Below are 26,830 nucleotides of genomic sequence, written 5' to 3'. Positions count from 1 at the left end.
ATGGAAACGTGAAAGTGCTCTTTATAATGTTTGCTGCATAAAAAGTTAGAAAAAAAAAGAAGCCAGGTGTTTCAGGGTTGCTGGAGAATTTGTTGAGCCACTCCTAAAAAAGACACCAGACTACAGCCCACGGGCCCAAAGTGAATCATCATACTTTAACTTTTCTCAACTGCAGAGAATGACTAATCTTTTCGGGAACTGAATAAACTATAAATGGAAAAGAATTGAGCTATTTTCTTGAAAATAATGAAATCGAGGAGGAAAGGTTTCACTTCACATTGATCCCAGCCAGGCGATCCTCTGGGCCTCTTTCAGTACGTCGGGGATGCGAGTCTAGGCGGGCTCGCCGCAGGAATAGCCCTTTGAACAGATCAAAATTCATTTCCATCATGCCGTTACACATCACATCGCGGGAGGAGCAAACGGCAGCGCAGCCTGCCCGAGCATATTAAGCTAATGACATGGTTTACTTCACCTCTCTGTCCTACACCGGCCTGCACGCATTCTTCCACCACAGAGCGTGCACACAGCTCTGGCTGTTATTATTATTCTGTTTTCAATCAAGCATCTCATCACTCACTTGCCGGGTCCCTCCTGGTGCGGACGATAATTACGAGAAGGGTAACGCACACAAGCAACACATGTTATTAGGAGGCACTGTTATAAGAGTGGCAAATGGTGGTGGGGTGTGGGAGCAGTGGGGTGGTGGTGCTGAGGCGTAGGTGGTGGTTGGTGGGGGGGAGCAGGGGGGTTCTAATGGAGGGCCTGGGGCTTCAACATCCTTCTTTCTTTTTTTTTAGTGTGGGTGATAAAAACGTCTAGTCGCCACCTCCGTAGGATCTCCCGGCCAATGGGATTCCAACAAGCAAACTTTTATGTGTCCTGGGCGAAAAAAAAGTTGGAGTATCCCCCAGTGCACAGTCCCTCAGCTCAGTCCTCAACATGCGCAGGTTGGACTGAAAGGGGGGGAAAGTGAACGTAAGCTTCTCCTTGTGGTTCCTCTGCTGTATCGCTACCGTACCTCGCCGCAACCACCACCGCCGCCAGCGTCCCCGCCGCAGCCGCCACTGTCCCGTCCCGGAGGTCAGCTCCAACCATGGCCCTCCACGGCTCCGATTCGAAAAGGTAATCCACGCCACCCCGAATCATCTGGGATGCTTATCGTTGTTTGTGACGCTCCGTTTCGTGTTGCGTGTTTTTTTTTTCTCGGTTCTTCGAGTATTTATTGGGTTGGGTTTTGAAAATGGTAAGAAAAACAAGATGTTCACGCGCCCTAACTCCTAATGCAGATCCCTTAATGGGAGCACTGCGCAGCCCGTGGGGGGATATTAGGGGTGTGGCTGAGTATTCATCTCAGGGTGAAACTTAGAATTTGGTCATTGTCCCGTAATGCTAGAATGGGTCCTACTCCAGCCTACATGCACATTAACCGCTTTGCAGGCATTTTTTAACATGGTCATTTAAGAATGCTTTCGAGGTATTACATTTACCTCGCTCTTTGTCTATCTGGCTCCTAATGGAGTCTATTAAAAATATGAATTGGGCTTTGGAAGTAGAATGAGTAGACATGCATACACCTTTAGAAATATTATGTCCTTGTCTATTTTCTGAACTTCATCCTCAGTTAAATGAAGCTAAGAAATTAAAAACAAATGTAACCAGGCCCAAATGAGCTGGGAGCTGCCTCTCTACTGGTGTTCCTGGAAACACAGAGGAGATGGTCAACATATGGAAACTACTGGTTGAGCAGCTAAATCTGAATGCAGAATCTGACTTCCGTGATCCAGAGGTTAATCAAATCATCAGTAACAGAAACGGTGACTTCCTCATTTAATTGAATATGTTTCCTTTTGTTTGCCCAAAATGGATTTGAGGTTGTTTGGTCATACAAATCGTACAGTGTTCTACTTGATGAACAATTTACATGAATTTACATTAAAACTCAAATAAGACACTGTATCTTCGAAATAGAACGAAGCAATCCTAGAATTTAGGTCCCAGGAGATGGGTCTAGATTCTAGACACAAAGAGCCATTGAGACCTAGATTCAAACCACACATTCAAATCCTTTGGTGTAAATATAACCCATAAATTAAATGGAAGTATTCCAGGTCACCCGCAATGAGCCAAAACACCCTAAAAATGGGATGAAAAAACAAATATAGTTCAGCATGAAAACAAAACAAAATTGTTGGCGCAAGGAATGCAACACAACCCTCATGCATTGCAGGAGCACCTGCCTTCAGAAAAGATAAATACAACTAGAAAAAAGGAAAAAAGTGAGAGGCCCCGGGCTACAAAGTCTATCCCCAGCATCCAGATGGTGGTGTCTGGCTGCATCATGGATGTTTGGTTGCATCAGATTGCTCCGTGTTGCACCGCATTAGCATGGAGATGGACAGTTAGCCCATTGCCACTATGGCCGTGGGAGCGGGGTCGTCCATTGACATGGAGGGCGTGGTGTTCGCCCTCCATGACTCCTCTGAGAGGGACCTTGCACAGTGAGCCATTAGTCATTACCCTGGACAGCTGGGTGCCTTGGCCCCTACATCACACACACACACACACACACACACATTACAGAGAATCTCGCTAGCTAGAATGGTGTGTGAGCATGTGAGTGTGTGTGCGGGTGTGCGTCTGGATCCTTCTGAGTGACAGGCCGCCATGTCCTCCTTCTGGTAAAGGACGTCCCTAATCCTCCAAGGTCGATGGACCTCATCATCTGAGTCATCGAGTGGATACTGGTGTTACTAAAACAAGGACTGGTGAATGATATCAGTCAGAGAACCATGACTAGTGCCAAGGAGAAGGAGCAGGCAGGGAGGGAGAAAAAGGTTTGCAGAAGGCACACACAATGATAGACGTTAAGAAGATTGTTGTGCTAGTAAGCGGCTCAATGTGCAGGATCAGTGGGGCATGGAGAGCATCCTACATATTATTGCTATTAATCCAAAGTGTCTCACTGTTATATTTGTGTCGACATATTGAGCCAGACAGACATAAACAGACATTGGGAGAAATGAGGACAATGTATAACCCCTGCTTGGTCTGTATGATAGGGAATGGTCAATGAGTGCACGCTAATAGTTGAGAGTACCTCATGGGGCTGAAGTGTAATGACTCCTTTTTGTAGCGGAGAAAAGCACATGATGGAACATGCGTGGGATGGGTGCTGATAGCAGCTTTAATCGAATCGGCTGGATACTAATATTTAGACTCACCAGCATTTCAACATTCCCTGCACTAGTTTGAGTGATTCTCAGGGATTTCCAGGTTTCCTCCTTATTCCAGCTATTTTACAATTATTTCATTGTTTTTGTTCCATCAAATACATTTAACACTCGCCACTGAATTTCAATTGCTGTGACTGACACATGTGTAGGCTTGGTTCTAGCATTATTCTGACTCAAAGTCACTGAAATCATTGAGAATGTGAACCATGACCTTTTGCAACCTCCTCCTCCTCCTGGAACAGAAAGCAATCATGGCATCCTGTGCTGTCTGCGTACCCTTCCTTCTGCATGGCCCTGCTCTCCGCCCTCTTGGTGCCAGCCCTTGGACGTGAGTTACACATGTCCCCCCCCCCCCCCCCCCCCCCCACACACACACACACTGTTTACTGCAGCCTACCAGTGCAGTGCAGGGTACTGAGTGCACCAATTCTTGGAAGCTGTTTGTCAAAACATCGTTCAAATAAACCTCATTTGTGCGTGGGCCGAAAATCTACATTCAGACTGCTTGCGCACAAGGTCACTCACGTTATTAAAACTCAGAGGTATGCAGGGGAGGCTAAAAATAGCCAGAGTGCTGTGCGGTCTGGCTGTAAAGATTAAATCCGATTAAATCCTCTCCAATAATCACGTTAAGCTCAACACTGCAGTTGATTTGAGGGTACGACGCCAAAACTAACGTGTCAACAAGCAAGGCAGTATCAAGACAATTCCATGTTGTTTTCTCCCACAAAATGCTGTTATTTAAAGCAAGTTTTGTGTGTTCTGCAGTTCGTGCCGCACGAGGCAGGCGTTCTGTGGCTGGTTTTACTCCCGTTTTATTTACGCGACTGCGTCTTAATTGGGGTGCCTGTTACGCTGGGTGCATTAACCACCGGCTTTCTGAGCAGATTGCCACGGCATGCAGTATCTCACGCCAACTAGCAGCCCGTGTGCGCAGTCAGAGAAGTGTTTACGGGTCGTAAAATCGCGCCACATAAATAGCGTCTCACTGTACCGCATCTCGTTTCTCAGCAGTTCTGTGGTAACGGAGAAGGGATCCAGATGTGAGGGCCACTCACACTGGCTCAACGCTAAATGAGCTGACTCAGGTTATCAACTGGGGAGCCCCTTCGGCGGTCTCCCTTCCCTTCATGACTTCCAGATTTTTAATGGGACTTTTTAATCTTTCTCTCTCTCTCTCTCTCTCTCTCTTGCTCTCTCTTTTCCATTTTCTCTCTAAAATTATAAAGATATAAACATAGGGAAGTTGTGTGTCTGCAACAAAGATTCACTGTGAACTTTAGGCATTAGGCACATGATAGATGATAGATAACCATAATCTATCCACCGGTATGCCCATATGATCAGGATCCCATAAACTGCCTGGCAACACTCGATCATATCATATCCTATCCTAAACTGCATGGATAATGGGGTAGCTTGATACTAACTATAATAATATAATATATAATAATATACTATAATTAGCACTGTTTTTTGCAAGGTTTTCCTACTCGACCCATGGCATGTTGCCACTTTGATCCAGATCTTGGTATTCACCCTTCCTGTTTGATCTTTGAAAAACAATAACAATAGAAACAATGAAATGCTAATGGTGTCCTGTATATGCAGCAGGGACCGGTCATAATCAGGTTCTGTCTCTCCCCCGCTTTCTTTTAGAGCTAGATCTCAACCGATTGGATGGCGATACCGTCTGCCCGCCGATGAGGAGTGGACAAGATGACCTTCCAGGTGAATCACGACGATGCTAATGTTCAATGTTAAAACACAGAAGCTACTACAAGTGGCTTTAAAAAGCATCAGACTATGTATTGAGGAGCTTTGAGACAGGGTAAACCAGAGTATCTCAATGGGGCTGGTGGCTTTAATTGCTTAGGGTGAATAGGGTGGGCTGTCCCACAACCCATAGATTTCGGGTAAAGGCAAATAAAATGTTCCACTTGAGAGTGGAGTGGATTTTTAGCGCCGGAACAATTTAAACTCAAGATTTGTAATTGCTCACTTGGGCTTTTCAGACGCGTTACTTGCAGAACATCTTGAAGCGCTGTGGTTTCTAGGGGTGTAATGTACGTTTCTAGGGAACCCTTATTAGATTCAAATGGGTTCTGTCTCACACCTGACTATTGTTGATTCTTGTTTGTGGGCAAAACTTTAAATCCATATGTCACAAAGTAGAACTCAAAAAAAAAGAATGACATTTGAATAAAAAAATCAAAGACTGATACTACTGTTAAGAATATGAACCACACCATTCTTCCAACTAAGATCATTCTCATTGTAACAATAATATAAACAATAACTTATATTTATAAAAAATAACAATCCCATCGTCATAAGCAATCAACACAACCAGAATCCTGGTTATTCAACATGGACGGCTTGTTGAACCTCCCTGTGTCCCCAGGCTTCGACCTGATCACCCAGTTCCAGCTGGACGTGGTGTCCCTGAAGGGGGTGCGGAAGGTGGAGGGCTCCACTCCCCTCCAGGTGGCCTACCGCCTTGACAAGGAGGCCAACTTCCAAATTCCAACCAGGTAAATGCAGCAGGTCGGCGGCGGGGCTCCGGGAGGCAGCTGGTGCATGGTTATTACAGGCCCCGGCCAGGTGTTGCTGCAGCGTCCAAAGCACAACATTCATGAGGAAAAAAAGAGAAAGAAAAGAGAGAGACAAGAGCCTACTGGACTGGAGTGTGTCTGTGTGTGTGTGTGTTACTGTGTGTATGTGTGTGTGTGCACATGTGTGGCACTGTGTGTTACTATGTGTTACTGCGTGTGTGTGTGTGTGTTACTGTGTGTATGTGTGTGTGTGTGCGCATGTGTGGCACTGTGTGTTACTATGTGTTACTGCGTGTGTGTGTGCGTGTGCGTGCGTGTGTGTGTGTGTGTGTGTGTGTGTGTTTGGAGGGGTGACTCACCAATCCCCCTATTGGACCAATCAGTCAATCTCCACGGTCCATGATAAACACAAACCATCCGAATCAGTAGTGCATATCCTGTGCATTACTGTATTCTCAGTGTGTGGTTGTGTGCACGGCACGCCTGTGTATGAGAGGGACATAATGAGAGCGAGAGAGAGACAGAGAGAGAGACAGACAGAGAAAGACACTGTGGGGCCCTCTTTCTATGTGCCTGTTTCTAGAGGCATGTTCGATCCCACTCCAAACCTGCCATCTGCAATCGGAGAAACCCTACTTCATCATGCATCCTCGTCTGGAGTTTCATGATAGTCAGGGACAAACTAATTATAGACCAGGGTTTAAGGTCGGAAACAAAAAGAAAAGAGGACAGGTGTCAAGGTATTCTGTTTAGTTTCCTCCCCGTTGAATAAACCTAGTGATTCAGCAAAGTGTTTAATACTCACGCTGCAATGGTGTTGTTGTGGTCGGGCCCTGGTTGGGTGTGATGGTGTTGATGATGCAAGAAGTGAGTGAGCAGGTGAACCCGCCTGAAGCCCTTTGAAGGCTACCCGAGCTTGTCTCTCCACAGTGTACTCCGTTGGTGACCTGGCGCTGTGTCTAATCTCTTCTTGTATCCCTGGAGCTTTCTAGAAGGGATCCTGTAAATACAAGTGTATCATCAATGCCCGGAACCGCTTTGAAGTCAAGCTTCTGCCATTGAGTAAATTAATTGATGAAAGGAATTAGTATGTGTTGTGCGGTAATCACTCAATCTTTCTTTCTCTCTACCTCTCTCTTTCTCCCTCCATCCTCTCTCTCTCTCTCTCTCTCTCTCTCTCTCTCTCTCTCTATCACATGTGCTTCCCCAAAGGGCTTCTCAGCCGTCGGGGGTGAGAGGTGGAGGAGAGCGGTCTTCATTTGTGCGTTTAATTGGCTTAAAGGAAACTATTTCTTTATTGCTTCACCTTGATCATTTAACTAGACAGTAAAATGTGGCTGACATCCCTCCCCCTGATGATCTATAAATGCACCACCCATTGAGAATCTGGTTTCCGATAGAAACCCAGGGGGGAGCAATAGACTGTGGTCGGAGCCCCATTTGTCGTATGTGGCGACTGAAGCGTTGAGGAGGCCACGGGCTGCTGTTAGGGACCATGTTGGGTTAGATGTAAAATAGCGACCTCCTGGATTTGATGTACTGTGATGTAAAACGAGCACAATGGTTAGGAACATTAAAAGGTAAGTGAACACCTTGTTGCCGCTCCGGGTCGAACACTATGACATTTGAAAACATTAATTTAGGCTTCTAGTAAGAGTTCTAGGAAGGAGGAGGGAGAGATGTTATCCCCATGGTTACGGCCCAATTCAACCTTTGCATGCTTTTTTTGGGGTCGCAATTACGCGTCATTGAGTAGGAGTGGGTTAATGAGCGATGTTTTGGGACGAAAGGCCAAGGAACATGTGTGTCGGCTTTGCATGACGAGAATCACATTTCGTCCCGTTGACTAAGAACGGTGACCACATGTGCTGCCACCTAGAGGTTGTTGGAGGAACCACATAACAGTCTTTTCGGTCCCGAGACTCACCAAACAGACGTTTCATGGTTGCCGCCTAACTAATAGCCTGAACTAATAGCCTAATAACTAATAGCCTTATATTCATACAACAGGCTCAACTTCCCCGGAGGTTTCCCCGACGAGTACTCCTTCATGGTGACCTTCCGCATGATCAAGAGCAGCGTCAACAAGGTGTGGAACGTGTGGCAGATCGTGGACGAGGACGGCCGCAAGCAGGCGGGCCTCAGGCTGAATGGCGAGCAGCAGGCCCTGGAGTACTTCCTGATGGGCGCCGACGGGAACCTGCAGACGGTCACCTTCCCGGGCCTCTCGGTGCTCTTCAACACCAAGTGGCACAAGGTGATGATCGGCGTGGAGCGGGAGCAGGTCACACTGTACGTGGACTGCATGCCCGTGGACCGCAGGCCCATCAAGGGGAAGGGCCCAATCAACACCGAGGGAGACACCCTGATCGGCCGCCTGGAGACGGACGCCGAGGCTTCTGTGGTGGTGAGTAGAGGCTCGGACAAACCTTTTTAGTAGCGTTGCTAATAATCATTTTTTTGGGGGTTTGCTGACGCTTTTTTCCGAAGCGACTGGCAACAATTCATTCACACACCGACGGCGGAGTCAACCACGCAGGGCGACAGCCGGCTCGTCAGGAGCAGTTAGGGTGAGGTGTCAGGGACACCTCGACACTCGGGGGATCGAACTAGCAACCTTCCGGTAACCAGTCAACCCGCTCTACCTCCCGAGCCACATCCCGCTGTACTGCAATTGAAGACGGCGTCAAGGCTCGAGCGCAACAAACGCGTGGCGTGCTGGACGCATGCTCGCGTGGGGCAAGGGATTCTGGGAAGGCTTGCGGCAGTCGGGTGATCACGGCAACTGTAAAGGGGAGGGACAAAAGTTTAACTTTGGTTAACTTTATGCAGATGAGCTCTTCTTGCAGCGAGTCAGGGCCAATGCTCTCCGATGAGGATTGGCCGAGAGGGGAAGTAAGGAAACTTAAATTACGTTTCGGATTTAGATACTATAACTCTTGACTTTATTTGAGCCTATATCGGCTGAAATAAAGTCTTGGAGGTCTGGGGGGTTGTGACTAGGTGTGGTTGTTGGACTCACAACTTCCCCGCTAACTTAATTGGAGTAGCGAAACAATCAAATCAAAACCCAGTGACAGCCTCTTCACAGGTTATTAAAATGTACTTTCTTATTCTCACCCTGGGTGTGGTGATGTCAGCAGAGGTTTTAGCGTTGCTACTCTCCTGCACGATACTGGTCACCAACTGTGCCCACTATTTCCATCAGTAAAATGGTGCTTTCTGCCTCAGCAGCATCCAAACAAGTTGCTACGGTTTAGTTGTGTGCTGAGCTGTGCTATAATTCTTAAGTGCTGCTACTCCTGCAAATCCGCTCAGCTGGGCTTTTGCTGGAAACAGAGCGAGAGTGACTGAAGAATGTTAATTCCTTCAACACAATCAGTCTCGGAAGACCACGTGTTTAGAAAGACGGCCCGGGTTTTAAACCCCTCAAGAAACCGTTTTACCTGTGACTAAACATTTATGTAGAAACAAAAAGGGTATTTGGAAATGTGTTTATTTTAATGAACAATGACATTTTAAATTTCTGAAGCGCCTTTCTGTCTCTTTCAGTTTGAGCTCCAGTGGATGTTGATTCACTGTGACCCAAAGAGGGCTCAGAGGGAGGGCTGCAGCGAGCTGCCCGCCACCGAGGTACAGGGAAGATGGGGACAATGACCTGTTTGAGTCCCTCTCCATTTGTATGACTGCCCCCTCTTTATTTGGTTCCAGATGACAGGCATCCCTGCTTTTTCTCTGCCTCATTTGGCCAACTTTTTGCACACTTGCAAAACATGTTTGATTTCTAATGATACAAACCTTCACCCTAGTTGTTCTATACAGTAACACCTTTATAACATTGTTTTATTTCCCTCTTTATAAACTGTACTTCCTATTTTTTTATTATTACCACTATTTTCAATAGTGGTTATGGCTATATTCTCTCCTGTAAGATGTATCCTCTCTGCCCTTCAAACACTTAAAAAAGAAGATACATAGAGAATTGCAAAAACAATGTTGATTTATGTTAGAAGCTGAAAACTTTATTTCTCGCTTCTAACATAAATCAACATATTACAAACAAAAAACTGTCAGTTTTGGCTTCTAATGAGACTTTTGGTTAAGGGTGGTTTGGTGCGACTGTTTTCACTAACTCCATATGTATCTGATTTTTCTTGCTTCTTCAGATGTTTGCCAATGCTGAGGTATTTATTTTTCTACTCTTCGGTGTGTTTTCTGTGTGTTTTTGTTTTTGGATCAAATCTTTTTTCTCTCAATCCCTGTCGCGCTTTTTCCTCGTTTTCCTCTGCGTGCAGTCTGATGTTTTGTGGTGGTGTGTTTTTCTTCAAATGTTTGTTTGTTTGTGGATTTGTTGTCTCGTAGTTTCTCTGTTCGTATCGATAAATACTTGTATGTTAGTTTGTCTGTTTATAAGGTACATGTTTTCATTGTTATCAGCACTGTGAACTGCCATAGCTTTGCTATGCATTGCTATTGGATGACCAGCAACTCAAAGGTCAAAGATCACCAATATTGATCTCCATGCAGATGATAGCAGAAATTAACCTTATGACAGCTAGAGAATTGGCTCATGGGATGATTGTCTTTCATTTACATTTTACATTTAGGGCATTTAGCAGATGCTTCCATCCAAAGCGATTTACATTTGTCAGAGATGGTGAAACAATATATTGCTGTCGGTACAGTAAGGATGTTCATAGAACCAAGGGAAAAGCATTAACAATCGCTAGGTTAACCCATTCACTGTATACAACTAAGATAGCTGGGAAAAGATGCTACATAATGCTAAGTAAGTTTTTTTAAGTGCCAGGACGTACAACATACAATAAGTGCGTACATTAAGTGCCAGGATGTACAACACACAATCAGTGTGTGCATTACGTCTTTTAACTTGATTTGGGACAGAATATCACTGCTACAATTGTTCAAAGACAATTGTGAAGCACGTGGACACAAACACGTCTGGTGTTCAACAATTCATCATTGATTTGTTTTTTTTTCAAATCTTGAAATGTATGGTCTGTTTGATCCATGATAGACCCCCTCAAAGAGGAGTGGTAGACCCTCCTGATAGACCAGCCTCACAGAGGAGTGATTGACCCTCCTGATAGACCCTCCTTAAAGAGGGGTGATCGAGTCTCCTGATAGCCCCTCTCACAGAGGCCTGATAGCCCCCCTCACAGAGTCCTGATATCCCCTCTCACAGAGGCCTGATAGCCCCTCTCACAGAGTCCTGATAGCCCCTCTGACAGAGGCCTGATAGCCCCTCTGACAGAGGCCTGATAGCCCCCCTCACAGAGGCCTGATAGCCCCCCTCACAGAGGCCTGATAGCCCCCCTCACAGAGGCCTGATAGCCCCCCTCACAGAGGCCTGATAGCCCCTCTCACAGAGGCCTGATAGCCCCTCTCACAGAGGCCTGATAGCCCCCCTCACAGAGTCCTGATAGCCCCTCTCACAGAGGCCTGATAGCCCCCCTCACAGAGTCCTGATAGCCCCCCTCACAGAGGCCTGATAGCCCCCCTCACAGAGGCCTGATAGCCCCTCTCACAGAGGCCTGATAGCCCCCCTCACAGAGGCCTGATAGCCCCCCTCACAGAGTCCTGATAGCCCCTCTTACAGAGGCCTGATAGCCCCCCTCACAGAGGCCTGATAGCCCCCCTCACAGAGGCCTGATAGCCCCTCTCACAGAGGCCTGATAGCCCCCCTCACAGAGGCCTGATAGCCCCCCTCACAGAGTCCTGATAGCCCCTCTTACAGAGGCCTGATAGCCCCCCTCACAGAGGCCTGATAGCCCCTCTCACAGAGTCCTGATAGCCCCTCTCACAGAGGCCTGATAGCCCCCCTCACAGAGGCCTGATAGCCCCTCTCACAGAGGCGTCTCCGTAGGGCAAACACAGCCTCCGCTCATAACACTAACTCTGGGTCTGCTACCTTCTGCGTGCCCGCTGTGTTCTGGTGCTCTCTGCCGTGGTAACGCCGCTCACCCTGTGCCCTCCCCGTTGTGTGCCAGCCGGACAAGGGAATTCAAGGACCCCCAGGTGCGCCCGGCCCCGAGGGCCCGCGGGGGCCCCAAGGGGAGAACGGCAGAGACGGGAGGGATGTGAGTAGGATCCAGTGTGTAATAAACTAAATCTGTTTAGACTCTTGGCCTTTAGGACTTATTTAGAAATATTTATTAACATTTAAGCACATACATGCATACTGTTGTATGAGTGGTCAATCAATAATACCTTATCAAAATAAAGTACTATGATCATAACTTCCAAACCTGTGCATGAACTTTTCATGATATAGCAATATGCAACAACTAGAACTAGAACAACTAGAGAGAAATGCTGCCGGAATGATTGCCACGGGATATTAAATGTTTTGGTTTTAATAATTTAACAAACGTCTGAGCTCAGTGTTTGTCTGATTGAAACTTTTAGTACAGACGTATTTCTTCCCAACTTCAGGTGTTTTGAATTTCAAAAAGGTCACTCGGAACCCATTTTAATGGGGATTTAACCTTAATACAGCGGTCAGTACCCTGGGGTACGCTCTAATCACTGTCTGCTCCAGAGGGCATTCCCCTGCATTTACATAATGAGGGACACATTAGTGCTGTCCGATAACTGAGACTTGAGAAGGAGTAGAGAAACGGAATAATTGTAGTGTCTATATTATATCAATAGACAAAGCAATACAAGCATAGAAAAACTAAAAGACCACCTGAAAAACACTTTAAGGGCGACTTTCAGATGTTGTTGTGGCTAGGCGGAGTTCTACTCCAAGCCCAAAGGCACTATGTTCAACCCCCGTGTCTAAGGTCAACTTGTAGTCGGCCCCTATCTAGTCTCTAAGCATCTCTATCCACAGTGTCATTTTGGAATGAAGCGTCTTCCAAAACGAAGTCAAAGTACTAAACAGCACCATGAGCGCGTAAAAAGTCACCAACACAGCAGACCTTACACCGACTAACACCTGGGTGGTCTGCATCTCTTCTTCAGGGTCTTCCGGGGACAACTGGCAATCCCGGGGCAACTGTAAGTAAGCAGACGATTGGGCCCATTCCCCCCCCGTTTCTAAAATCACCCCATCCTGCTCTCACGTCATTCAGTTCCTCTGGTCCACACCAGAACGTCTGACGTTGAGACTCCGCGCCCGATTGGCCACCAACATTAAACCACTCTGATGCACTCGATGTTGACCGTCACTTCCTGCGCCGTAGCCTAGCAACAGTGCCACGCGACGAGCAGGGGCGAGATGACGGTGTCTTTCTGGGTGTCTTGTTTGTTGTGTCATCCCGCGCTGCTGCTTGTTCCCCTCAGGGCCCCAAGGGGGAGCAGGGAGAGATTGGCCTACCAGGACAGAGGGGCCTCGGGGGCCTCCCGGGACCTGCTGTAGGCATCCTCCTCCCATCACACGTCTTATTGTAGCGTAGTAGTGTGTGTGTGTGTGTGTGTGTGTGTGTGTGTGTGTGTGTCTGTGTGTGTGTGTGTGTGTGTGTGTGTGTGTGTGTGTGTGTGTGTGGGGGGTTGTGTGTGTGTGTGTGAGTGTGTGCATGGGTGTGTTTGTGCATGCTGAGGTGAGATGTGTGCTATTAAGTTAGTGGGTTGTAACACACAGTTTGCGTGTGTGTATGTGTGTGTTTGTTTAAGTGAGTTGATAAGCATGCATTTGAGTGAGATTTGTATCACCCCGTTTTATGAACGTATGTGTGTGTGAGCATGTGTGTGAGCATGTGTTTGCATCTGTTTAGTGTTTGCATGTGTATTAGTTAATTGTGTGCGCATTTTTGAGCGATTTTTGTTGTTACATACTGATTTTATCGCAATGTGTGAATGAAGCGGTGTGGCAGTCCTGTATTTATGCGGATGACTGTGTTTAAAAGTAGAACGTATAGAAAGTGTATGTGAGATGGCGATGGTCTTTCTGTACACAGGCGTCCCCTGGCCTAATGGGTCCAAGAGGGCCTGTCGGAGAAAGAGTAAGTAAACCTGAGATTAGAAGGGCATTTACTTTTATCAGGTCATGAGGTCGATTCCTGTGCAAACTCTAATATTATTCCTTCTCCTATCCTGATTGTTTTTGTCTCTGATCACAGGGACTTCCTGGTTTTCCTGGAGTAGCAGGACCCCCTGTAAGTGGAAAAGAAGACCAACTAATGCTAACAGACACATCACATAACGCATATTCACCTTTCACTAGTGTTCAGAATGTGTTCAGTTATTGCATCTCCAATCTAGGCTGTGAATAAATATTACATAGACATTGTGATAAGTCAAATAAACCTCAGAATTCGATGACATTACATTTGCAGTACGTTTGCTAACAAATTAATGAGTTTCACAATCTAAACTTTGCTGGCAGTTTTGCGACTAAGAAGTGGATGACTACTGTTTCTGACAGATGTGGTCCTACCGTCCATATTGGGACCGGAACAGGAGGCTTGGGTGATTGAATCGTCTTCCCAGCATTACAGCTGTACTCATATTCTTCTCTTGTTGCTTTTCCTCGACAGGGGCCGGCCACAGAAGGACCAGCTGTATGTGTTTGTCAGAGCTGCAGTACTTCTACTTTAACCACAGATATACTTTTTGACATTGAATATTACCTCAAAATCCAACCTGGAGTAAACAACTGCATTCACAGGGAACCACCGGGAAACCTGGAATTCCGGGAGACGAGGGGAACATCGGACCGGAGGTGAGATGGATGAATATCTGGACGGCTCTTCAGGAATCCTTTTGATTTCTTTGGTCCTCAGTGATGACAACTAACCTCTAAAATACCAGTTTGCCAGTATGTGTCAGTTCAAAACCTGCATGGCTCTTTTGGCAGGGCGCCCCAGGTCCCAGGGGGACTAATGGCAACCCGGGTGTTCCTGGCCTTCCAGGACCACCGGGGCCTATGGTAAGCAGAGATGTCCCCTTGTTGGTCTTCTCCTCCAGTTAAACGTTCTGCTGGGTCATGCTCTCGTGTCTCAGCCTGTTTTGTACCCTCTTCCTCTTCTTCATCTTCTTCAACGTCTGAATGGGTTCAAACGTCGTTTTGGTAAAAAGTGCAACCAACCGCCTGATTTCTCCGACTGGTGATGTCTGTAGCGGGTGATGTCAATTCCTGTGTATGGGACGTACACAGGGAAAGTGTGGGATACATGCCAATGTGTGTTTGTTCTGTTCACCCTCTGGGAGCTTTCCTCGTGGGGACATCTAAACCTTCAGCTTTAGATGTGGCTCTCCCTGCTGTGTTCTAGGGGCCTCCTGGTGTCGGCAGCCCCGAGGGGAGCGGGGAACCTGTGAGTGTGTTTTTTACTTCCAGCCTGTCTACAGAGCTAACGTCTTCTGTGTGCGCGCATGCCAGCGGGTCACAGTACACGCATGTCGGTGGATTAAGGATCACGTCATCGGAGAGCTGCGAGAGAAAAAAAAAACCCTCTCCTTTGGGAAGATTTCAGTCAAATTTGGTTCACTGACTCGCCTCTCTCGATCCTTTCTAGTCAACTATATTTCAAGTTGAAAATGTGTACAGTTTTTCAAAGTTTCATCTTTTAAGGGCATGTTTACGGTTTCCGTCTGACTCGTCGTCTCGTCTTGTCTGTCTTCTTACTGGTTGGTCTGCCTGCATATCTCTCTCTCTCTCTCTCTCTCTCGTTCTCGCTCTCTCTCTCTCTCTCTCTCTCTCTCTCTCTCTCTCGTTCTCGCTCTCGCTCTCTCGCTCTCTCTCGCTCTCTCTCTCGCTCTCTCTCCGTCTGTCTCCTGACGTTTGCAGTGTCCAGCCGCTTGCCCCGCGGGACAACAAGGACTGGCAGGGCTTCCAGGCATGAAGGTGAGGGAATTTCTGGCAAAGGTCAACCAGTCAATAGTTCATGGCTAAGCCAAGCGTTCCTCCCAATTCCCTCCCGTTCCCTTGCTCTTCATGCAATATTGTAAAGTTACCATTTAGCTCTCCAGCACTGTCCATTTCTTGAGTTTATTGGGTTTTTGGGGTGTTTACTGCTCTTCTTTTCCCCACCAGGGACACAAAGGTAGCGCTGGGGACCCTGGGACGCCTGGCACAGACGGAGCACAAGTATGTGTTTTCTTTTGGTTTATTCACACAAATGAAACCTGCATTATAAGTTTCCCCACTAGCAACTTTCTAGCTTATAGCTACAGCTTCAACCATATAATTTCCCCAAAGAGATGTTCCCATGGTGGAGGACATCATAATTTATGAACAACGATTTATCGAGAAAAACATTCCCTGTATGGGTTGACTTGGATGGTCAGGGTTTTATTTGAAAGAAACATCCTGGTTCAGATGTAAATTTAATGATGTAAATAGCTTTGGTAGAAAAGTAACGTAATGCAATGACAAAATAGTTTAAATATTCTATCCCTTACTGATAATCATAAGACGTGTGCCTCCTAAACCCTATCTTAAACTGATATTTCCACGGGTACGTCTCTGTTTACGTTCCCTTAATGGATGTATCCTAGGCTGAGGATATGGACTAGAAGATGTTGGAATTAGATGCTAGGAGAACCAGTGGTACCCAGGAGTAGCTTGGGATATTGATTGTTGTTGACTAATGCTACAACATCGTCAAGCTGCATTGGCAAAGCTTTTATGTCAACTATTGTGGCAACCCCGCACGGTGAGCGAACAACCTCCTCCCCAAACAGGACACAACTTTGCTGGGCAGAAGACAAAAAGGCATGTTTAATCCAAAATCAAACAAACTCATACTGAAAATAATACAACAACGAAAAAACCTGGGAGGAATCGACGGTCCTATCCCCCCGTGGATGGAATCCTGTCACCCACCAGGACCGGTCTCTCCGTACAGGGGCTCAAGGGCTGGGAGAGCCCTGAATGAGTGGAGAAGCAGGCTTCTTAAGGCCTGCTTCTCCACCTGTTCCTCAGGTGCTCTGCATGTCCTTAATTTGCCCGGGCCGGGTTGCCACACTATAAAAAGGTTTTTGGTGCTACACTCAGGATCCCTCCTTCAATAAGCGTATGAAAAGTAGCTACATTAAGTCATACATGCATACAAAATGTAGGTAGCCCTTCTAACCCAGTCCCACCAATGTATGGGAACTAAAGATACATCGGTGGCTCAGAAAGTAGAATATCCTCCTCCTGTACCCGTGATGAATGAGGCAGACAGTGCGGCAATAAGGTGTTGACGAATAACGTGTAGTTTATTTTCAAACTTCAAGGAAATGATGTAAAACCTTTTCCCCCGTAGCATGGAACAAGGCTTTAATGGGATTATTATTCATCCACAAATCTCCAGGGAGCAGATGGACTTCCCGGGGCTGCAGGTCCTCAAGGACACATGGGCGACGACGTAAGAGGCGCCATCTCCGACACCACTGTAGTTCTTCATAAATCATAACCTGTATTGATCATCCATGCTGCTGCATGGGCTCCATACAGGCTATAATTGTTGTACTGTGTCAGGAACCAGATACCCAACCAAGTCTAACCGTGTCAACTAACGCTTTTTCCTGTATCTAGGGACAAAGAGGGCCTATTGGATTGTCGGGAACAGCGGGCGAAAAAGGAGATAGAGTAAGATAAACAATCCCATGCTTCCTCATTGCTTCAAATGCAGAGCTGAGGTGTTCCTCCGTTCAGAGGCCCCACAGCGGCCCCAGTGGGCGGCTGACTCTCTCGCTCTGTCCTGCTTGTTTCCAGGGTCCTCCTGGTTTTAATGGCAACGTGGGTCCGACTGGGCCGCCCGGAAATCCTGTAAGTCAGCCTCACTTGGATCAGCTCCGTATCTACTTCGCTTCAAAGACCCGGTTCCCTTTGTTTGTTCCTTCAAAAGAGAAGGCTTTTGATATGGCACAGTGTGTGAAATGCAGATTGACTGTCTCCGAGATGCTGACAATGCGGTGTGGGTGCGTTTCTGCTACGCTAGGGTGTGGAAGGTGTACGAGGACGCCAGGGTTTGGAGGGTCCCAAGGGGGATGAGGTGAGAAGACAATTCCTCCCCTATGGTCCTTTTTATCGGCGAGGTACTGTGACTGACTCTTCACATCTAAGCCAGTGGATTTAAAGTTCCCTCTACCCCCGTGTGTATCATTAGGGAGCAGTCGGGTCGCCAGGCGAGCAGGGTATCCAAGGAGACAAAGGAGAAACCGTAAGAAACCTTGCATAATATGCTTCTTCAACACCAACATCTTATTCATCTCCAATGGCTGCTTCCATGCTCTTATAACTGCCTTGTGTCAGCCAGCCCTAATGAGTGGGGGGTTGAAAGGAAAACACATGGATCCTTTTTAAAGTTTTCCCATGTTAACTCTGTTATTAGAAAGCAATTGAATACATGTTACATTCAAATATTATCAATAGAATAGGTGAAGTAGACGAATAGTGATCAATCACATAGGATAGCTCAAGACTAGATTGCTGTGGGTTACCAGATGTGCCATCCAGGGTCTCTTAAGGTTAATATTTGGTCATCTTTTTCACAATGTTCACGTTATGTGATGTCAAGCCTGTTCAGAATTCAACACCATGGCGTGCGTCCAAAAAAAAAGGATGCCACTTTAATTTAGGTAATAAAGAAATGTTGTGTTTGCCCTCTAAGCTAAGCAGATTTGAGTTTCTGTCTCGATGATGGGGCCGTGGGTGGTGGTGGGAGCAGAATACGAATGCAGCGTATGAATGGGGTTCACTTGCAGGCAGCCAAGCACTTAAAAATCTCCACCTCTCACTCTGCCGTTTGTACTGTTATGATCTATGGCCTCATTTCCATTTGCTGTAAACATTGTCCTCTCCAAAGGAGAGAGAGGAGCGAACTGAAGTGCTCAGAATTCTACCTGTACCATTGGCTCTGTTTGTGTAAGTAATCACTGATGTTGTTGTGGTTCAGGGGGAAGCCGGCAAAGATGGCATGGATGGTATCCCCGGTGTGGACGGGAGCAAGGTGATTTCCTGCCTCACACACACAAGCACATGCACGCACACACAGCACAGATACAATCATGTACAGTACTCACATAGCTCACACAGGCACACATACATTCTACTATACAAACTCTTGGACACAATGCTGCGTGTGTTTGTGAAAGACACATTGATGCATGCTGCTATACAAACTCTTGGACATACACCTGTGTGTGTGTGTGTGTGTGTGTGTGTGTGTGTGTTTGTGTGTGTGTGTGTGTGTGTGTGTGTGTGCCTTTGAAAGACATATTAATCCATGCTGCTAATCTACTGCCACAGGGAGAGGCTGGCGTTGCAGGAATCGTTGGCGTCAGGGGCATTGTGGGAATCCCGGTGAGTACTTTTTTGTTGTTTTTACAAATGTTTTTGTTTGCATTATTTCATTATTGATTTAGAGAAGGGCTGTGTAAAATTATGACACAGTTGAATTTGTCTACACATACAAGGGAGGTGATCTAAAGTACGATACATATTTGCAGTTACACAAATTATGCAGCAGGCCAATATCGTTATTTTTTGTTGTTTTGTGAATTAATACTTTCCTGCGGTAATGTGTTTGAAACAAATAAACCACATTATGGGCACAGGGGATAGAAGGCCATGGCTTTGGGTAATACAGACCATATTAAACTAGAGGTCTCATCCTTGTTCTGCACACATAGCTCTGCACAGAGGATTTACGTTCTCCAGACAGCCATCTTTCTCGATGCGCGGAGGAAGCAGAAGTGTCTTTTATTAGAAAATGGCAGAGTGAGACTGTCCTTCTTTAATGATAGGTTTCTGAATCTGTCTGCTTAACCAGTAATGAACCGGTTTCAGAGGACCATCCTTCATCTTTAGAAAGAAGCCCATGAATGAACTAATCAATGGCTTACTATTTCATTAAGTCTCAATGAGATAGTGAGCCATTGTTCCCAATTGTTGCAGATTTTTGTTGGCTCCATTTTTATAACCTCTGCATAAAGGCATCATTGATAACTGCAATATGGGTAAATGATTATTGTAATTATTTTTGTGTCGTGACTTGACGACACGTTTGGGTCCGGAGGCTATACCAGTTGAGAACCACTTTGCTCAACGACTAAATACTGAGAATACAATTTTGTATGCAATGATATGCACAACATTAAAACTGATTGACTCCTTCAATAAGGCAAACACCTAGAAATACTATTATTGCCAAGTTTAGTTTTTATGGTTAATCAATGGCCCTATAACTCCCCTGGCGCTTGATTTGGCTGTGTTCCATGTAATATGAGAGAGAAGCGTCTGGTTCGGAGCAGAAATGACCCACTGTATACAAGAGGGTCCGGATTAGTGCGCAAGAGAAACACTTTCATTGACTTTGTGTTTCAATGACAAATTGCATTGTTTCTCTGTGGTGTTTTCCTATTTCTCCTTCCACCAGGGCCTTCCAGGGAAACAGGGAGTGGTTGGACCCACCGGTGAGAAGGTAATTTAAACTGCCTGTCTATTAGTTTTATGTGGCTGATGTTATAATTGAAAATGTAATGCATTTCTTACACTCATGTTATGTATATTTCAGGGAGACCTGGGTGCTGAGGGAGCTGTAGGGCCAGTCGGACTTCCAGGAAAGGCGGTGAGCGTTTCGGATCACTTTGTTATGCTTTACCCTCCAGTTCTATGCATACACTGGGATTTGTAACCATGCAGTCTGAAACCACAAATCCTTTTGTATACCTTGGATACTCCCTGAGCTAAACAGTATCTGATGTTGTTTTCCTTCAATTGGATATTCATCCTTGCGTTATTTGGGGAATGACTGCTAGGTTTCCCTTCATCAGTATGAAGAAACAGAGATGACATCGTCCCAAAACATTGTCCCTTAGTGTTTAACTAATGAGTGCTGGGGGACAGCCTCTTGTAGCATCATCTCTTCCGGGATCTCCAGCTCATTCAGTCTCATGTCTCTGAAGCATTCTCATTCATACCAACACCCACACTGAGCACACATTCTGACATCTCCTCCTTTCCACAATACTCTCTCGCTTTCCATTTTTTCTAGGGCGAGCAAGGAGAGCCAGGAGAGGATGGAAAATCAGGCGCCAAGGGAGCCACAGTGGGTTATTCCTTCCTCTTTATCCGCCACACGTCGGCAGAGTTCGACTCCACTAAATTGAGTTGAGGACAGACACTTGGGGAGGTCACAGCTTTAAGCGTTTACCGTTAATCCTCTACTTCCCCTTGGCACTTTCGGAAAGGTTTCTCAAATGGGCCAGCTAAATTGCGTGACTTGATCTTAAGAGGGGCTGCAGGATCAATTTACCAGCTATAATTTGAGTGTAATTTTGAATAAAATAGAACATCCTCATTTTATTGTGACTGCAGAGTTCAGCGAAACGGGGTCAGACAAAATCTAATTTTAACTCAAACTTGACTCCTTTCAGTTGGTAAACATCAATAAGATATAAAACAATACAGTAATTGCAGTCTTTATACAAGTAGTGCAGTTAGGAACACGTATACAAAGGTGCAGTTGTAATGTAGACCCCGTGTAGAGTCCTATAAGTGAAACTGTTATGTAGACATAGTCACACAGTAACAGGTCCCAAACCATCAGTGTCTGTGTATGTACAGTGTTCAGTTCACGTTGCTCTGGGGGAGCAATGTCAGAACATCTTAACCCACCACCGTGACTCAATCCCACCCTATCCCTACCCCCACCCTATCCACACCTCAACCCCCTACCCCCGCCCTATCTCCGCCTCCACCGTATTCCCAAACCCATCTCCAAATCAACCTTATATCCATCCTCAGGGGGAATCCGGAAAGCAGGGACCACTGGGGGCAGAAGGCCCACAGGGCGTCCAGGTGAGCGACTGCACCCCATGTGATCCTTGACCAGCCCTTTGACCTTATCAAGCTTCTTGCTATAGAACCCATGTGTGGACTCGCAGTGTGGTGGGAGTCTTCAGATGAAAGGGACCACCAACTGGCCTTCTGTTGCGTTTGTCTCCCTGACAGGGGGACAAAGGGGACAAGGGGGACACTGGTGCAATGGGAATAAAGGGCCACACTGGACTCAAAGGAGATCAGGTGAGACTCCTCAGCTAGTCTCAGCGGGGTTCATGGTTCATTGAGGGGAGAACGGGTTCGTCCAACATGCCGTTTCATGTGATCTTGTGGGTTTTGTTCTGCAGGGCCCAATGGGTCCATCCGGCCAGAAAGGAAGTGAGGTACAGAACCGCGTCCCACACACATGTATACAGAGTTAAAAATACTTTATACCGCTGAAGAGCATCTGCGAATGCTAATTTAACTGCTTTGTATTCACAGGGAGATAATGGTGCTTCTGGAGATCCCGGAATTAAGGGCGACCAGGTGAGATGTCTTGATTAAAGAGATACAATGGAACTTATGGCCAGCATTGGCAACAGAGAGCGATGGTTATTTGGCACATAGTTGCCAAAGAGCATCTTCGTGCCAAAACAATATCAAGTAGCAACTCTGCCTTTAAACCAAATGTTAGCAGGATCCCTTTGATTTATTTACTAAATTGACTAAATTATTAGTTTGGACGTCCCATCCTCTTATTGTAATTCATCACTATTACAGGTCTCAGGTATGCACAAAAACCAAATGGTGCATTGATAAGTTACATAGCAGAGTGTATACTTTCTCTATAGCTTCTCAAGGACTCCATCGTCCTCCTTATGTCATGACCTATGCCAAGTTGTTCATAACACACACAGTCAGAAGCAAAGAGATGTCTTTTCTGACTCGCCATATTGTTGTCTTTTGTGTCTTTCAGGGGCCTCCTGGTATATCTGGCGTTAGGGGAGAGGTATTACAACGTTGCATCCCATTGGATGCACTGTACTGTATTGTAGACTACAGTGTGAGCACACGTAGCCCAGGCTGAGCCAGTGGGGCTAACATTAGCTTCTCTGCCCCTCCAGCTCGGGGCAAAGGGCAACCGAGGAGCGACAGGGGCCGACGGCAGGCCGGGTCAGCCAGGACACGAGGGTCAACACGGGCCCATCGGGCCGCGAGGCTTGGAGGGAGAGAGCGGCATCCCCGGGGCCCCAGGACCCAGGGGCCTACCTGTAAGTCTTTAGAACACCAACACACATGCCCACACACACACACACACACACACACACACACACACACACACACACACACACACACACACACACACACACACACACACACACCCTATACTGCTGTATGTCTACTTAGTATTACTCACAGGAGAGACACGGTCCCCTGGAGCTGTAGCTCTGTGGGTGTTCTTCAGAAGGCCAGCGCCTGTATTCATCTATTCTGTATCCTGGATCTATCCGTGTTCAGTTTTGGAGCAGCGAACTGTACTGCGCTACACCAACCTCTGCTGCTATTACTGGATTGCTTGGCCGCCTACACGCTTCTTTGATTGAAATAAATAAACTTGCCTGCTATTTTGTAAATGGTTCTTGGCAAAAAGAGGCAGGGTTTTCTGAGCTACCACAACTTCTCAAGCATTTCTTTATTCAGCAGCATAAGGGCCATTACTACCGCTGAATCCCAGTGTGTCCTCACTGAACAGAGCTAATAGAGTAGTCGAACACAGAAATATGAACAGGATTTCATATATCTATGATCATCGATTTAAGCTCATTTCACATACCAAAGCCCTGTTTTCCCATTGATGAAAATGTCAGGTTGTTTGGCCAAAAATTGTGGATACATATTTAAGTGCATGTTTCGTTCCTTTTCACGTCATAGGGTCCTAAAGTGAACGACGACAAGCTTAGAGACCTTTGCTCAGTCATTGTTGAGGGTATGTATTTTTCAGCTTTACCTTATTATAAAAATAATCATGATCATCCCTACAGTTATCTGTAGGTCCAAATTATCCTCACTAATGTTTTTGTATTTTTGCACGTCTGGTCAGAACAACTACTAGAATTTAGGAAAGAGATGATGAAGAGACCAGCAGCACTGGGTGCACCTGGTACCCCTGGACTTGTTGGACCCCCTGGCCCCAGCGGGCCTCCAGGAACAAATGGAGAGCAAGGTCTCATGGGCCCTAAAGGGCCTCCGGGCTACTTTGGACTTCCTGGTATTCCTGGAAAGAAAGGTCAGATTTGACATCATATACGATTTCTCAGCTGAAGTAAAAATCAACGTTGCTCCTCCTTTATAAAGTTGTATAATTTAGTGTGCCAGAAACAGGACTTTCTTTGACTTTGTTTGTTTGTCGTTGAGTGCGGAAAATTTGAACCGTGGGAGTAGAACAGACCACAAGTAGATCCAGCATTGTGCTCTGCATACAGACCAACACAATGCACCCATCACTTGAGTTCTAAATGTGTAAAGAATAAAATTAATCAACCAACTGCTCGGCCATTCTAAGGACTGGGATGGTTGAGAGCTTCGTCACACGAGGTGCTATGTGCCGGGGCTGTACAGGAAGTGTTGCAAAACACCTCTTATTATAAATATTAATATACCTCCTTTTCAAATAAGTTTGATTTGAAGTGACGGCTGCAGTGAGCATACATACACAGTGCAGGTTTATGCATCGATGACGTCAACCGAGGATTCAGTCAGTGCAATGCCGCAAGTCTTTCACAGTTCCTCCCCTCCTCACCACCCGCCTTGAAAAGACGAGTGGAGGGAGGAGGTGTCTGCTCCTGATCACACCGCAATGTCGTTGCCCCTGACATGCGCTCTCTTGTCCCCCCGGCAGGTGAAGCCGGGACTCAGGGAGGGAAGGGAGACGCGGGAGTGAACGGCGTTGGAGTCAAGGGAAGCTCTGGAGAGCCGGGCACTCAAGGTAAACAACGACAACACACAACATGTGTCTATGTTTGTCTCATAGACCCTAAGCACACCTTCCAGGCAAAAATATGTATCTATCTACTAGAAATCTGACATGTGCAGTCACATCCCAACCCAGAATAAGTGATAAAATCGTCACTCAAGTCCTATTATCTCCTTAGCCAAGTTGGCCCTGTGAAGATTGGAGCTGAAATGGAGGGCCTACTAGTGCCTACGCAAATGGATCTATCAAATGCGGTTGCATTTATATTGAGTTGGGAGCAAGAATCTAATCACGCGGAGCCAATGGGAGACACGTGATGAGATAAACAGGCTAACTACCCATCAGGGACAGGAGAGTTTGAGTCTCACAAAGATTTAAATCCTTTGAACATGGTGCAATAACAACCAATTACACAAAAAACATAGAAACAAACAGCTTGCTGTATTTTGATTAATACATGGAGTTACGTCACATAGTTCTACAAGATCAGCCGAGTGTGTCTTGGAACCCTGTTCAACTCTGATGCAATGGGGATATACAAGTGTATATATATATATATAAAATACAAAGTCTTCTCAGTGCTTTAGTGTTATGCAGAGCGAGAAAAAGCGGATGCAAATTACAATTTAAACATATAGTGCTGTTTGTATTGCTTATCAATGGAGCCACCCAGTCAGACCTGCATGGTACAGCAAGAGAGCTGTTTACCTAAAATGTCCGGCTCAGTGTTTGCTCAGCTCACAAAGCACATCATAATTCGTCTTCTTATATTGAATGACAAACTAGCGGAGGACTCCACTTCCAGGTCTAAGAGCACAACCCCATATTATCTCTAATGTACCATCAAGACCAATAAGGCTAGACTGAACTCTGGACCTGAGCCAGTACATTACATGACCAGATCTGCTCGATCTACAGAACTAAACAAACAAAGAATACCTTCCTGCAGCCTTCTGTTGTTAGGGACAACAGTTGTTAACACCTCATGCGCATGCTGCTAATATACTAATGTGATACTATGAATGTCTTTATTGTAACCCTACCGCAACACCTCCATCGTAGGTCCACCAGGGACTCCCGGTGTCGGGCTGGATGGCAAGGACGGAGCCCGCGGTGAGACAGGAGCCTCCGGCGCCCCGGGCTCACCGGGCCCCCGCGGGGCCACTGGCCCCACAGGACTTTGCGACCCCTCCACCTGCATAGGCAGATCGCCCCCACTCTACATGCTCGCTGGAAGGAAGTCATCCAGCTACAAAAACCAATGAGACAGAAAAAATAACTATATATATATATATATATAAACAAGATGATTCAAAATGGTGAACCTCCACGCCACGTGGTCTCTCCTGCCCCCCCTGGGAGAAACAAATTTTCTTTTCAGTTTTAAATGCCTTCATTCAAATCGTGGATCAAAAGAGACACAGGGATTACAGAGACACAATTATAGAACACTGTGGACATTTTAAAATTGTACAACCTTTTATACTTGTATGATTTTTATCCGACCACCACTGACAAAGGAGTCCTCACACGCATACACTCACACATCCCTTCGTCCATCTCTCGCTCTCTCTTGATAAGCTGGGCCCAGTAGGAGGCAGCTTTACATTGATTGACCTCGCAAAATTGTGTCTGCTCTCCCCCTTTCTGCATTTACAGCAGAAATAACAAGGCCTTTGTTGTAAAGCAGTTAAAAGGCACAACTGAATGATGTTTATCTAACACCTGTTAGGGTTAGGGTTGAATTCCATTAACACACCTCACCATGTTTTCCTTTAAACTGTGTATTCAGCATTGATACACAGCAAGATATTATCTATATTTCCTTTTCATTGCCTGATGGACTACCACATTTATTAACAAAAGCAGCTGCATACGCTGCAGTAGAACAAGCTTTGGAATCGCATCAGAATTAACAAAGAAATTAACCAGGCATTAATGGTACAATTATAAAATGAAGTCATCCCCAGCCACCTGAGATTATAGGTTCTTTTTTTTATAGGTCTTTCAAATAATGTAATAAAATGTGTTTTTGACAAGTTGCTTGGATGATCCTAATCCATTTCCACCATGATAGAAACATGAACAGGCACCACCATGAGGGTACGATTGTTCATGCGCTGTAAAAGAGTAGGTCATTGGGTTTGTCTCATCACTAAGTTGCCGGGCGCTGTATTCTTCTTGATAGGGATGGATCAGGGCTACAGGCTCCAGATCCACTGTTGCCTGTGTACTTTTGAGAGCATCAAATTGTTTTCTTCCTCTGCACAGTCAAAAAAAAGAAACAAACAAAAAAGGCACATCCAGAGAGCAAACATGACCTTAAGCCTCTGGCTAGACTTCA

The 26,830-nt window shown here is 46.1% G+C and overlaps 1 protein-coding gene across 1 annotated transcript; it reads left to right on the top strand.

Annotated features, from left to right (window-relative positions):
- The first annotated feature begins 963 nt into the window (after positions 1-963).
- On the top strand, positions 964-26,354 carry col9a1c (collagen, type IX, alpha 1c). Its single transcript, XM_079748953.1, has 38 exons — positions 964-1,125; positions 3,479-3,564; positions 4,896-4,967; positions 5,641-5,770; positions 7,802-8,198; positions 9,344-9,424; positions 9,958-9,975; positions 11,803-11,892; positions 12,782-12,817; positions 13,103-13,174; positions 13,717-13,761; positions 13,879-13,914; positions 14,296-14,319; positions 14,427-14,480; positions 14,616-14,687; positions 15,031-15,072; positions 15,546-15,602; positions 15,792-15,845; positions 17,056-17,109; positions 17,280-17,333; positions 17,460-17,513; positions 17,686-17,739; positions 17,854-17,907; positions 18,643-18,696; positions 18,996-19,049; positions 20,125-20,169; positions 20,263-20,316; positions 20,743-20,796; positions 21,495-21,548; positions 21,702-21,773; positions 21,878-21,913; positions 22,014-22,058; positions 22,489-22,521; positions 22,637-22,783; positions 23,445-23,499; positions 23,614-23,799; positions 24,412-24,498; positions 25,549-26,354. The coding sequence occupies exons 1-38, from the start codon at positions 1,097-1,099 to the stop codon at positions 25,749-25,751; spliced, it is 2,844 nt and encodes a 947-aa protein (XP_079605079.1). The 5' UTR covers positions 964-1,096; the 3' UTR covers positions 25,752-26,354.
- Positions 26,355-26,830: the final 476 nt, after the last annotated feature.

The sequence above is a fragment of the Pollachius pollachius genome, assembly GCF_949987615.1.
Source record: "Pollachius pollachius genome assembly, chromosome: 13".
NCBI classification, from domain to species: domain Eukaryota; kingdom Metazoa; phylum Chordata; class Actinopteri; order Gadiformes; family Gadidae; genus Pollachius; species Pollachius pollachius.
The sequence above is the reverse complement of the archived record's forward strand: the minus strand, read 5'-3'. Positions and strand labels throughout refer to the sequence as shown.